This window comes from Scardinius erythrophthalmus, assembly GCF_964197995.2.
Source record: "Scardinius erythrophthalmus genome assembly, chromosome: 7".
Taxonomy (NCBI): domain Eukaryota; kingdom Metazoa; phylum Chordata; class Actinopteri; order Cypriniformes; family Leuciscidae; genus Scardinius; species Scardinius erythrophthalmus.
In genome coordinates this window covers 20,505,287-20,520,223 of record NC_138227.1, presented here as the reverse complement: position 1 = coordinate 20,520,223, position 14,937 = coordinate 20,505,287, and the positions used below count along the sequence as shown (strand labels likewise).

At 38.5% G+C, this 14,937-nt stretch overlaps 1 protein-coding gene across 1 annotated transcript; it reads right to left on the bottom strand.

Annotated features, from left to right (window-relative positions):
* Positions 1–653: 653 nt before the first annotated feature.
* On the bottom strand, positions 654–14,216 carry tbx4 (T-box transcription factor 4; the record flags this gene model as incomplete). Its single annotated transcript, XM_081370544.1, has 8 exons — positions 654–1,294; positions 1,820–2,055; positions 2,133–2,221; positions 2,312–2,464; positions 7,458–7,605; positions 9,010–9,129; positions 13,740–13,834; positions 14,073–14,216. The coding sequence occupies 8 exons, from the start codon at positions 14,214–14,216 to the stop codon at positions 654–656; spliced, it is 1,626 nt and encodes a 541-aa protein (XP_081226670.1).
* Between the last annotated feature and the right edge of the window lie 721 nt (positions 14,217–14,937).

Sequence of the window (14,937 nt, the reverse complement as noted above, 5' to 3'; positions counted from 1 at the left end):
AATCCACTGACTTTTTTGCACTCAATACAAAAAGTCTCCCAAGTGTAGCAAAATGCAGTTGGCACATACACATTTTGTGCTATATACAAAAATTCAGCACTGATAAGGTTCCTCTTAAAGGGACAGTTCGCCCCAGAATTAAACTTCTGTCATTATTTACTCTCCCTCATGTCATTCCAAAATTGTATGACTCTCCTCCCAAAAAATATATATTTTTAAAAAATAATTCAAGTCAATGGGATCCAATGTTGCATTAAACACCCATTGACATTCGCTACAGTATATGAACAAAAACAGCTGACCCATTTAAAAAAAAAAAAAAAAAAAAATCTTCTTTTGGAAGAACAGCTTTAGAACGACATTTTCATTTTTAGATGAACTATCCCTTTAATGCCAACAATAGTGCATTAAGTAGGCTGTTTGTGCTTGGCTTCACCACCTGCGCATGAACTACAACTCTGATCATATCTCAAATTCAAATAAATATACAGTGCCACAAATTGTGGGCTTCCTATACTATGAGGCTAAATAGATTTATGGCTTTGCTTTACAATTTAGCATCATGGCTGTAAAAATAATCTCATTGCAGCTGTTGTTCACAGAGAGTTTGTTTCTCTAAGCTGCAGAGGAATATAGTTGTAGACGGTGGCTGTTTAACTGTCTGTCCAGTGAGGCCCAACACTGCTCAGCCCTGTTTGGAACTGATAGGTTGATTCCCGTGTTGAAGTAGGGCTATGGTTCGGATAGCCTATGAAATCCCTTTGTGAACGTAATGGCGACCCAGGGTTCCTATGAAACAGCGAGGAATGTGCTCTGTCACGGGAGGCGGGGCCAGAGGGGGAGGAGGATGCTGAAGATGCCGTCGTCGATTGCAACACCCGCTGTGTGGTAAACGTGACTAGGTCGGGAGGTGCTGGATGTGGACGCTGCATGGACGATGAGTGGTGGGGAACCGCGGAGGCTGTGCTGTTGAAGTGTGCAGTGAAGGGCTGGTATTGCACAGACTCCACAGTTTGCATGCCGTAGCGAGGATACGGCTGCACTGACGCCCACATATTGCAGTTCAGTGACGGGGCCGGGAGGTCATCGGTACCCACTGCGCCCCCTGCCTCTCCCTCCACTCCTCCATACATGCATGCCTCTCTAGAACCTAAAGCCTCGCTGCAGTATGGATGGGACAGCAGAGGTGGATCATAGGAAGGAGGGGAGCGGAAGTAGTGCTCCTCAGAAACCGCAGAGGCTGTTGTGTCAAGATAGGGTCGTTTGCATCCCAGGTCCAAATGTCTTGTGTTATCTAGAAGAAAATTTCATATTTGAATCCACAAGGTTTGGAAATGCAAGAGATTTTGAAAACTGCACTTTAAATCTGTGGATTAGCAATGCACCCATGCCGATAATCTTATTGGTGTTGTATATGTTGTGTTGTGTTGTGTTATGCATTAAAATACAGCAAATACATGATTATGATGATTTATTCACATGATTTATGATGTCTAAATTCACTTGCAGTATTTAAAGTGATTGGTTTGAATCATTTTTAAATGCTACAATTGAATTTAGGCATCATACGTTTTTCATTTTATTTTGATGATTATATCAATCATCAGTGGTAATATTTGTGCAAACTTTTAGTGAACGTTAGATGACTGCACAGGTAATCTAAATGTAAACAATACAGGAAATGAGCATAGCTGATATCGATTATATAAAAAAAAGGCAGATATCTATTGACCAATAACTGATATGCAACCAATATTGTGTGTTCTAAATCAGGATTAACAAGTCTTTGGTAAATAAGGTGGTTGCCATAGCGCTGTACCTCTGTGCTTGAAGCAGTGGTAAAGAAGGCTGGATTCCCTGCTAGATGGGAAGGAGTGAGAGAGAGCTTCCTGGGAATCAGAATTCGGCAGGGGGACGCTACTGTCATACTGATAGTGAGAAACCACCTGTGAGTGGCTACTCAGCACACCTGTACCCAGTTTTCCTGACAGATGGCCATGTGATGAGATAAGCCGCTGCCGGACCATGTTCTTAGAAATCACAGGGTAATCTTTCCTAGGAAAATGGGCACTTGATCAGTAAGACTAGGATCTTTGGTACATTATGCTGCATATTTTAGGTGATAATCTTACCCTTGAAGTCTGGACACACGCAAATCTCCCTCGTCGCTGCCACGGAAACCTTTGGCAAAAGGATTGTTCTCAATTTTTAACTGGGTGATCTATGAAGAAACAAACAAGTTCGCAATTGTTGTGTGCTATTGCATGTGATTGTGAGACTCCATTGTGTTATGGGCAGGTTCTAATGGTACCTTATGGTTCTGATAGGATGTAACGGAGATGAAAGCTGTCTCATGGAAGACATGAGTACAGTAGGCTGTGTTCTTAGAGCCAAAGGCATTGTTCTCATCAGCTTTCACAATGTGTAACCTGGGCTGGTATTTGTGCATTGAGTTCAAGATGATCTGTGAACAGAAATGCAAGCCTACATTAGGATAGATTGAGAAAGAGACATTTTCCATTATTTTGCATATGAAAATGTAATAATCTCATTAGTAATCATATGTATTTGCATGTAAAGTTTGGTTCTAGCACATTTCATACTTTTGAAATTTACATTATTGACAGCACTTTACATGTGAACAACTTTAGAGACATACAAATGTTAACGAAACCTTACGTTGACAGAATATTGAATTAATGGGTTGAATTTGATTTATTGAGCTCTATAAAATTTTCAAATATAGCTATACAAATATATGTGATATAAATATTTATCTTAAAATATTGATAATTGTAATATAATATTTAATTTTATATTACATTACATTTTTATTTTATATTAATATTTTATTTTATTTAGGCAAAGGTTTACATTCAAAAGTTGGGTTTGTAGTATTTTTTTTAATGTTTTAGAAAAAAAGTTCTATGCTCACACAGGCTGCAGCTGCATATATATATATTATTTCATGTATTTTAGAATCATTCTAAAATTCTGATTTGGTCCTTAAGTAACATTTCTTGTTATTGTTATCAATGAAAATAAGAAGTCTATATAGAAAATATATTATATTGATAGATTCATTATTGTCTACATTTCTAAAGCTGCGCATATATAAAAACCTGTATGAATGATCTGATCAATATTTTCAGAAAATATCCAAATGTATAAAACTGTACATTGATCACTAATGAAGCTGTTGATGTACAGTATATGTTAATGTGACAGCATCAATACACGTCAAGAGGTTTTGGTCTGTGTTATATGCAAGTAATCCAACTGGACCCTTTGTGTATGTGTGTTTGATCATAGTGTTCTAGCAGCACCAGTCTGCTCAGTGTGTCCATGTGTCTGGTGTTCAGTGAAGCGTTTAGTTAGGGTCATCCCCAACACAGATCTGTCAGGGCCAATGAGCATCAGGGCCTTTCCCTTTGTTATGTCGACTCTCAGACACAGTGAGGCAGCTCTCCTCGTTGCTGCACTTTTAGAAGAGGAGTTAGGAGCACTAGTGCACAGAGGGCAACCCCAGGTCAATCCCCCCCATCACAGACACAGACGGTAGCCTCAGCCAAATGAATGGTTTGTGCGCTTCATTTGGTGAGTGCAGACACATGTGACCTTTGCCTGGTTGGCTGGCTGGCGTCTTGAGGTAATACCATGTGATGCAAACTGCATTGATGATTCAGATATAGGGATGTGTGCTGTCCAAGTATATTAATCAAGCACCTTTGTCAGATCAATACAGACTCCGAGGCTGCCTTTCATCTCCGTTTTCTTTTAATGTAAGATCTATTTTTGGGGATTGTGTCATGTGACCTTACAGCTAGATTGCCTTGCATTGAAAAAATTCCTGTGCATTCAGTCCACAGCAAGTTGCTTATAAATATCTGTGGGTGTTGGGAGTCTGTGCGGTCAGTGGTGTAGCAAAAGTAATCAAAGCTTGGTGAAGTGAAGACATCAATAAATCACAATTTAAAAGTAGCTATATAGTTGAGTACACTAAAACAGAAGTATTTCAATTTGGTCATGTGCTGAAAAGAACTGTTTTCTATTTCAATATATTTTGAAAGTATAATTAATTTATAATGTATTCCTGTGATGGCAAAGATGAATTTTCAGCATTACTATAGCCTTGAGTGGCACATGATCCATCAGAAATCTTTCTATTATCAGAAAATTATATTATCAATTTTGAAAACAGATTTTGCTGCTTAATATTTTTGAGGAAACCTGATACTTTTTTCAGAATTCATTGACAAATAGAAACAGCCTTTTTAATATACATCTTTTGTGACATTATAAATCTACATTTTCATTTAATATAAACATTAAAATATATATTTTGTATATTTTAAAATATCTTAGTCCATACTTTTGAAAGGTAGTCTGTCATGGTTTTCACAAAAATATTAAGCAACAAAGTCAAGTCGTCAAGTCAACTTTATTTATATATCGCTTTAATGCAGATTGTATCTAAGCAGATTAACAGTGAAAAACAGGAAAATAATGATCAGTTATGAAAACAGAATTCAGTGTTGATTTAGTTTGGTTCAATAACTAAAATTGGTAAATTTGAATTGGAAATTAACTCATTTACAGTATAAAGCAGCTCTGCAGAAAACAGTGATGTCATCATCCAGCTCAGTTCAGTTCTCACCCAATAGTGTCAGTGCAGTCAAATCAATAATATTGCTGAAAGCTAAGAACTGTTTATAAACTGTATATGTACACTCACCTAAAGGATTATTAGGAACACCTGTTTAATTTCTCATTAATGCAATTATCTAATCAACCAATCACATGGCAGTTGCTTCAATGCATTTAGGGGTGTGGTCCTGGTCAAGACAATCTCCTAAACTCCAAACTGAATGTCAGAATGGGAAAGAAAGGTGATTTAAGCAATTTTGAGCGTGGCATGGTTGTTGGTGCCAGACGGGCCGGTCTGAGTATTTCACAATCTGCTCAGTTACTGGGATTTTCACACACAACCATTTCTAGAGTTTACAAAGAATGGTGTGAAAAGGGAAAAACATCCAGTATGCGGCAGTCCTATGGGCGAAAATGCCTTGTTGATGCTAGAGGTCAGAGGAGAATGGGCCGACTGATTCAAGCTGATAGAAGAGCAACTTTGACTGAAATAACCACTCGTTACAACCGAGGTATGCAGCAAAGCATTTGTGAAGCCACAACACGCACAACCTTGAGGCGGATGGGCTACAACAGCAGAAGACCCCACCGGGTACCGCTCATCTCCACTACAAATAGGAAAAAGAGGCTACAATTTGCACGAGCTCACCAAAATTGGACAGTTGAAGACTGGAAAAATGTTGCCTGGTCTGATGAGTCTCGATTTCTGTTGAGACATTCAGATGGTAGAGTCAGAATTTGGCGTAAACAGAATGAGAACATGGATCCATCATCCTTGTTACCACTGTGCAGGCTGGTGGTGGTGGTGTAATGGTGTGGGGGATGTTTTCTTGGCACACTTTAGGCCCCTTAGTGCCAATTGGGCATCGTTTAAATGCCACGGCCTACCTGAGCATTGTTTCTGACCATGTCCATCCCTTTATGACCACCATGTACCCATCCTCTGATGGCTATTTCCAGCAGGATAATGCACCATGTCACAAAGCTCGAATCATTTCAAATTGGTTTCTTGAACATGACAATGAGTTCACTGTACTAAAATGGCCCCCACAGTCACCAGATCTCAACCCAATAGAGCATCTTTGGGATGTGGTGGAACGGGAGCTTCGTGCCCTGGATGTGCATCCCACAAATCTCCATCAACTGCAAGATGCTATCCTATCAATATGGGCCAACATTTCTAAAGAATGCTTTCAGCACCTTGTTGAATCAATGCCACGTAGAATTAAGGCAGATCTGAAGGCAAAAGGGGGTCAAACCCAGTATTAGTATGGTGTTCCTAATAATCCTTTAGGTGAGTGTATGACTTCCTTTATATATATTTAAAAAAAATGGGTAACACTTAAGTTTAGGGTCCAATTCTCACTATTAACTAGTTGCTTATTAGCATGCATATTACTTGAATATTGGCTGTTTAACTATTAATAAGCAGTAATTAGGAGTTTATTGAGGCAAAAGTCATAATAGTGAGAATTGGACCTTGATCTAAAGTGTGACCAAAAACTTATATCTGCCATGTATTGGTTTTCGGTCATAACATTAAAAATAATTATCAGCACAATTGTAATATCTGTGGTATTTGTGGAAAGCTTTAGTGTGTGTTTTGACTGTGGCTTGTGTTGTGCACTAGCATGGCTGCAGTGGTGGCCTGTGTTGGGGCTCTTAGCCAGCCGTGGTGTCCCTGCTGTTGTGGGCGTCAGTAGAGCTTAGCAACCTCTTTCCCTGCTCATTACTCGCCCTTATCACTTCCTAGGCATTCAACTAATCCTGACAGGCCAACTTTGTGTCGTTCTGACAGGTTATGAACCTAATGAGCTCGTTTCTGATGTTATTGCATCAGACAAGCTAGGTCCACAGGCTCCTTTGGGCAGCGCTGCCATGGTCAGACTCCTCACCTCTGCTCCACTGTTTCTCTTCTCTTTAGAAAGTAGGAGACTCTCAAGATGACCATAGCTCTAACATGAGGTGTATTCCTTCTGAACCAAACCGGAACTTGCAAGTCAAATTTAATTTTAAGGAATTTACCAACTGAAATTGTGTAAATGTAATTTTTCACAAGAAAATTTTAATTTTAAACTTGTTGGCTTGAAAGTTTTGCTTGAATGTTTAAAAAAGTCTTACAGACAGATTTATGGAAATATGTTACGGAAAAGCGGAAATCACGTTTTTGGCAGACTACATCCAGATCGGATTCAGAAAGATGATCAAAACATGGACTAGATCGAGTCCATCAACACTCCTAATGCTCGCACAGTCCTATAGAACTGAAATGGGTCGACATCAGGCAGTTTTTATTTACTTGCTGTTTAATATTGATGATTGCGGGGTTTTTTTTACATATGCATGATTACATATGATATCGCTTGTTTCTGCATCTTCTTCATCTGTGTTTTGATCAGGAGATTTAGTACTCTTTCAGAAGATGAAAAGTCCTTATTGATCAATACGATGTATTTTCCATTCCATTACATCAATTCATCCATTCATTAAAAAAAAATTGCATCACGTAATTTTTAATTAGATGTCATTACTAAATCTTCTAGTGAAAAGAAACATTTCTTTAATTATTTTGTCCACTTAAACGGTATTGTATATTTTCTTTTGCATTCAGTTCTGCCTCCATCCATTCAAACACTGATGGATTGAACCAAGCCCCTGCACTACTTTTTTCCCGATAACTTTGTATAAAAAAAGATGTTTCCACTTCCGCTACATCATGATTTTAAGCAAAACTTGTGTTCCACCTAGTCTACCTTTGCACACTGCAAATCGCAGATTTTAATATATAATCTCAGATTTTGGACACTCACATGCCCGAAAGGATCAAGGTGGTTGTTTGTGAGCTTCAGCTTTTGAAAGGAGACCAGCTGTCTCATCCAGTGGGCGCCTGTTGCAGGAGAGTCTGGGTGGACGTAGAGTCTTCCAGGCATGGCAGGCTCTGCTTTTCCTGCCACCATCCTATGAAGAAGAACAAGAGCATTTTTTAGTTTTTTGACACGAAAAGGCACTAGCAACATTTGCAAAAGACCTATAGCTTACAGTTGTTGGTTTGGTGTGGTGAATTAGGCTCAGTCCCCCAGAGTTTCTTTTAGTACTATATAGCTTTCCAGCACCTCTGACATCATGCCATAGCGCTTTTAAAAGGAAAACTGTTCTTCAGTGTCACGAAAATAGGATATAGCAGCAGGCTACAGAAAGCCTTTATGCAGAACATCTGCGCATTAATGATCAGAGCACAAGTGGTGAATGTCCAAAACATTTTGGGAATACTTCCCAAAGACTGGTGGCTGCTTTGACCAAAACATCACTGCTAATTGTGTGCCTTGAAGGTGTCGCTGAAGATCTCCAGAACCAATGCTGGCAAATGGTGGAATTCCTGTCTATCCCACAGATTTTGAAAAATGCTCATAAAATGCTTGTTCTTTTGACAAAACATGCCATTCATTGAGATTTGCATGCCGTCGTTATTTTGTTTAGTTTTTTTCCATGCTGGATACATGCAGATCTGACTTATTTGTGGTGCCGATGGTTGCATGGGTGAAGAGTGCCTATATCTAGTGGCATTGCCTGAGGTACAGGGTCAAAAAGAGGACAGCATGCATAACCCAGCTGTTTTAAGCCCATTGGTTTTGACAGACTGCCTGCTGCGGCCTACAGTTATTAACTGTGTGCTAATGACAATCCACAGCCAGAACTAGCATTGCATGGATAAACTGATATAGACTGCATATCGTTTGCTTATAAATAATTAATTTGAGTTTCCTTCAGTGTTGGCCTTTGCAAAAGTGTTTAATTGGCTGAATTATAATTTTAAGAAAAGTGTTGGAAACAAGGCCAATGCAGTCTTTTTGTGATGGGATTTAATTATTTACCAACATTATATTCAGTATCGCAAAGTGTTAGTAAACTTTTGACAATCATTACTGACAATAAAATGATAAAAAAAAATACAATTTAATTTTAATATTAATAACTATAATTATTATACTTTACCAGCAATTCCCTTTTAGTGTGTTAAAAAGTGTGTATCTGTACTGTGGATATGGATTGCGGCATTTGTCCACTCATGCCAACAAATTAAGGAACATAGACTGGAGGAGACAGCAGAATATAAAACATACTCATTTTTGTTTCTTTGCAATGTAATCTGGATAAGTGTTTGTCCAGATGCCTCAAGCGAAAGGTCACTGTTCTGATCCAGTCACGTTTGCTATTGCATGTTACAGATGAATTTCCAAAGGCTTAGAGTATCCTTAAACAACTTTCCAGAATGTGTTCATTCTAATTATGCTGTTGTGAGTCAGAATGAATGTCGTTTTCTGCAGAAAACGTTAAAGATGGACAGAGGGACGTTAAACTCACCACTTGTTGTCACAGAACTTGTACCGATGGTCATCAGCTGGAATGATGTCAGTTAATAGGATGTATTTGGTTTTTGGGTTCATTCCAGTGACTTTAACTTTGTAGCTGGGGAACATCCGCCTAAAGAGAGTGCAAATGATGTCATCAGGGTTTAAAATAGTGCCTTACCATTGAAACACATAGAAAAGCTTCATAGAGCTTCATCTCTCGGGTGTTGTACATGATGAGAAATAAATGGATTAATTAGTTTAGTACTTTATTTCATTTCAATAATCTTATTTTATTTTTATTTTTTTATAACGCCAACCAAGTTGTTTTATTCACTTACTACTGTGCTTTTGTCCCTAAATGCCATTTAGATCTAACTTGAAAACTTGGTGTTAATGCGCTTTTGTGCTCAGAGAGGTCATTCTCTTTCAATCGCATCTACGCAGGCTTATCCCATTTGTGTCATTCAGGTATCTCAATGCCGTCTTTATTGCTCACTACAGGAACAGCTTCTTCCTCCGAATGACTTAGGGCCGGGTTGCGTATGCAACAGCTGAGCACTGACAGTAAGCATGGATGAGACCGTCTTATCGGCTCTTTCGAGGGTTTTAACAGGCCTTAAGTGCAAGAGAATCACGGGAAGTGTTTGTTTTGGGCGGATGAGTACACGATTAGTGATCAGATAACAGCTTAACCTGTTTTTAGGACAGATTAGTTGTTTAAGAGGCACAAAAGGTCACTTAAATCTCCAAGAAGGCTGCGTGCTAAAGCATCCCCAGACAGCTCTGCAAAACATCTCACACAAACGGCTCTACCATAAAAGGTTACGCTTCAAAAAAATTCATAAAACCTAAAGCATAAAATTTAACTGTTATCCTCGACAAGCCCATATAAGGAGTCATGATCTGTACCTGGTACTGATTTGCTTTGGGGCAGATATATATTTTTAGGGATTGACTCTGTTTTGCAAGAGCCGCTCTATAAAATGTGGGATCTCCATTTTGTTCAGATACAGGAGAAGCTGAGATGACAGACAGAATATGCTAATATAGCAGACGCAGTCATAAAATAAATCAATAGAGCTACCTTGAGTAACCTCTTCGCATGTAAAATCCCAAAGTTGCAAAAAGATTGATTCCCCTTATAAACTCTGAGTGCTTTTTTAATGGCAGGTCTTTTAAACAGCGGGCAGCTAAACAGCCTCATTGCACCACCCCACTCCTTCAGAAAAGTTCCACTGCAGTGCATTACTTTTTTTGGGGGGTTCCACCTGCAGTCATACATTTATTACAGCAAATAAATGCGCCCTGAGCTGAATCATTTCATTGCATTTGCAAATGCGCAACTGCTCAGGCCTGCACTGTGTAAAAAGTGGCCCTGAAAGCACTAGCTCTAATACCCAGAGGAAGAGCTCTATGTCTGGCCCAGGCCTGCAATCCAATCAATGTAAATCACACTGGGCAAGACACTGGTAAAGAGGTGCTTTAAGCCATCAGGAACATCTTAAACAAACCTGTCCACCAGGCTACGCTCGGATGATGATGTCTTTCCCTATTCTTCTGTCAGTAATTTAACAAATTGACAAAATCTTGTTTCATTTTTGCTCCTTACATTGTTTCGACACTAAGAAAAAGAAGTTTCAATTATAGATAACATTAGTCAATGCCATTGGAATCATGAACTAACAATGCAGTTGTAATTTTGTTTTTATTCTAATTGTATTTTATCATAAATCATGCATCACAGGTAACTAATAATTAACAAAATGAACATGTAACTTCTTGCATTAAATTAAACCTACTGTAAAATGTTACCTTAGTATTACATTAAACGTCGCAAGAGTTCTTGTGTGCACTTTTATGTAGGCCAACTGAACATTTAGACATTTTCAAAATGTAAATGTAAATATATCTAAAATAAATTATTCATGTTAAGAAAATACAGTTAGGAAAAATTAACCAGTATTTACAGTACTAACAGTGAGGATGTAATAAATCTTGAGTAAAACGCATTTACTCAAGACTCACATGTAAACACCTGAGGGATGTGTAATGCTCTTTCCATTTATGCAATACTTTGACATAATGGCTGCCACAGTAGATCTCATTGCACATGTCTAAAGGGGTCTTACAGTGGCACTGTAACTGTATTCTGTTGCTGTAGGTAGTCATGTTGGAGCGCTGTCCTTGGCATGGGAACAGCTGTGTGCACCATTTACTTTACTGTATAAACGGCGTCTTGTTGCTTGAAGGGATAGATCACCCAAAAATGTAAATTCTGTAATCATTTATTCACCCTCGTGTCATTGCATATGACTTTCTTCTGTGGAGCAAAAAAAGAAGATATTTTATAAAAAATGTTGCAGGTTTTTTGCTTTCTTTTTTTTTTCAGTGGTGTCCAATGTTGTTTCTTCCAAATATCTTTGTGTGTGTGTTCCGCAGAAGAAAGTCATACAGGCTTGGAAAGATATGAGCGTGAATAAATGATGACAATTGTATTTCATTTTTTTTGGTATATATTACATGTCAAGTTTTAGATATCCTGGCGATATCTATGGGAGTGAAATTTCTTTCAAGTGATATGGTTAGATTTCTTAGTTATCTTAGTAAAAGCACTGTTTATGGGTGGGCCTACGCTTCAGTGTATACGTGTAAGGACGACAGTGAGAAATGGCAAGTATGAAAGTGTATCATATCGGTGTCAGCATGTGCATTATGGCAGCTGTTTCTTTTAGCGTTCATGCGCTCCTGCTCTTTCAGTGATTCATGCTATCTGAAGAGCGCCTAGATCAAAAGAAGCTAGATGATAAAGCAAGTGGGGTCCTTTAGGGCCTGGGAGATGTGATCGAACAGGGCACCATGCTTCACTCATCAGCCTCGCTGATGCTTACTCTGACGGGCTGTGTACAAGTAACACCAGCCGGCTGCTTTCAATAGTCATGTTTAGTGCTTAGAACAGGGCCACAGATGTGCACAATAACAAGATGAGTTGTTGTAGCAGAGTTCAGCTCAGTTTCACCTCAATTTTTTCCTCCAAGAAATATTTTGGGTTCAATACAAGTCAAGCTCAGTCGACAGCATTTGTAGCATAATGTTGATTACCACAAAAAAAAAGTGGCTTGTAAAATTTGACTTGCAAAAATCTAGGTTACGATGAATCACTTACCTTGGAAGTACATAAGTCGAATTTGTGAAAGGATTTAAAAGCAGAAATATTAAGTTTGTCATTTTATTGATGCGTCTTTTGAGCTGCAAATCACTTTTAAAGAAATTTTAGGGTTAGAGCCGTTACGTCGTCAACTAAGTTCTTAAATTGGATATAACTTTACACAGAAAAGGTTAGTTAGCATTTTTTTAAACTAAAGTTATGTTAACACACATTGTGTTTATGTTTAGTGGCTAAACTACTGAACTGAGCATTTTAATGTTTACAAATTGGGCCACATTTACTTTTACACTAAGTGCATCCCTGTAACCTAGATTATGGCTTTTTTTAAAGGAGGGGATTACTTTTCATAGTAATCAACATTATGCCACAAATGCTTTTGTTGACTATGCTTAACTTGTACTGAAGCAAGAATATTTCTTTAACACTATTTATGACCCACTTTCTCTGCGTAGCAAGTAGTGCTAGTCGCATGACTGGGGGATTGTTTTTCAATGTTCATGCTGAACTAAATATCTTTTTGATTATAACAACTGCTATAGTCTTCAGATGACAATTTTTTTCAATGATATTATTCTTTGGATTTTCGACTTATTTGTACAATTCACAGGAGCAAAATGCTGTCACATGCAATTTTTGTTACTAGTAGACCCAATGAATTGTATGTAAGAGTGCATTCTTCTTCAGCGTAAACCTATACTGTCAAACTGCATATACCGTGCAGACATGGCTGAAGCCTGCTATGTAACACAAGACTACGTTGAGAATCATTGCATGAAATTGGCCCCAATTTTGTGTAATGGGACCCATCGTGAAGAAACCTGGTGAGTTTTCTCAAGATTTACAATTCAGTGAATGGCTGTCTAATATCCTACAAGTCATATCCCCCCAAAATAAAATGAAACGGTTAAAAGCTCTTCCTACTGCATGGCTCGATTGACATATTGAGCATCTTTAACAGAGCCTGGTGTCCATTATACACTAAAGTATGTAAAATGAAATGAGCCCATCTGTTGTTGGAACTATGTGGAAGTACAGTCTCCTGTTCTGTGCACAGCTGTCTGACTGAACAGTGCTTTGCTCTTCAAAGGGTTTAAGGCTTCTCGGAGCACTTTATCAGTTGGACAGGGGGAAGCCCATCCCTCACAATGTTACAGCATTAAAGAAAAATGGTGGTGACCTTTTGCATTTTCCACAGAGAAGCGCTGAGAAACTGCTGGCTAAGACTGGCAGAGAGCATTGACTCATTCTCTGCTTAATATCCAGGGTCCTGCTCTTAATCCACAGGGCACATTAAATCTAACACACGGGGCAGCCGTTTGTGTTTTCAATTAGATATTTGTATGCACAGGAATTCAGCCTTGCTTTCCCTTGGTCACATAATATTTTATAAATATTCTATTAAAAGCACTTCATCTTTTCATGCGACTGAGCCTCTTGGTAAAACTAGGTTTCACATTTGCATTTCTTACTTGAAGCGAGATGGCCTAGTTATGTTTTTGCAACACCACTTTTCTCTCTGTTTGTGTGTGTGTTAAAGTCTAAAATCGGGTGGATGGAAATGACGCTCTTCTTGCCTGCCTGCTTTGGTGATGATCATCTCGGTTCCGGCCTCATGGAACTTCTTCCATAGTTCCCTGTCGTGAAGAACCACTTTGATGTTTTCAATGTTCTGAAAGTACAGGCACAAAAAAGATAAATGATAACGAGTCATTGTTAATGGAAAAATGGCTATTAATATTGCTCAAATGAAAAGAGAAAAATATGAAATGAACAATTTTATTATTTACTACTATAATTCATTTTATCTTGTTTTATCATTAAATCTTTGTTATGTTACATTAAATCTCATCGCAGAGGTGAAGATCTACATGTCTGGACTCATTAAAAGGATCCAAGTGATTGGCTACCTTGTCAGGCTCATTGTTCTGGGGAATGCTGGGAGTTGTAGGCAGGCCCAAATGTGAGGAATCACTGGCAAGCTCAGGACGCCCACCCAACTGGGCCACGGTCATACCTTCATCAGCCACAGCTGAGGCCTTCTCCTGTAGCATTTCTGTAAAATCACAGAACTATTAGTTTAATGATGGCTACACAATGTAACTTTCAGAATAGGACAAATTATTTCAGATTATATCAAATTATAACTGGGGGTTTTCCACTTTTTTTGAAAAAGAAATCATATAAAATGAAAATAGAAAACCATAAGATATACTTTGAGATTATGATGCTAAGAAAATAATAAATTATGTATTTTTTATTGTCTTAAAAAATTATTCAACGAGCCAACGAAAAAAACTAACCTCATGCCGTCTTTTTAACACAAGCTAAAAACCTGATGATATATGTATAATGAAAATACCACAGATGCCGTAGTTCCTCTTTGTTCTCTCATAGCCTGCTCTAATTGATTATACACAGAGAGAGACAAGACATGGGCTGCAAAATTTGAGAAATAACGTACATTAACATTTACATTTCGTGAGGGAAAGTCTGTCCTCATAACATGGCCTGGCCAATTCATTTCAAGGAAAAGGGTCGAGATCCGTTTGTTCTGAAGTATCGCAAGATTAAATATTTACACTTCCAGCATTCGGGCACCTCGGTTTTATGGAAGCGTGCTAAACACTGCTGATTCCATTAAGAGAGGTCACAAACTTAGCCCCGCTCTCACGCCCCTTCTCTGCTCACGCTCAGACATCACACCAAAGGTATGTCTCATTACTGTAGTACAACACACTGCCTCCAGAATGCTGCCTATCTGCACTGCGGACA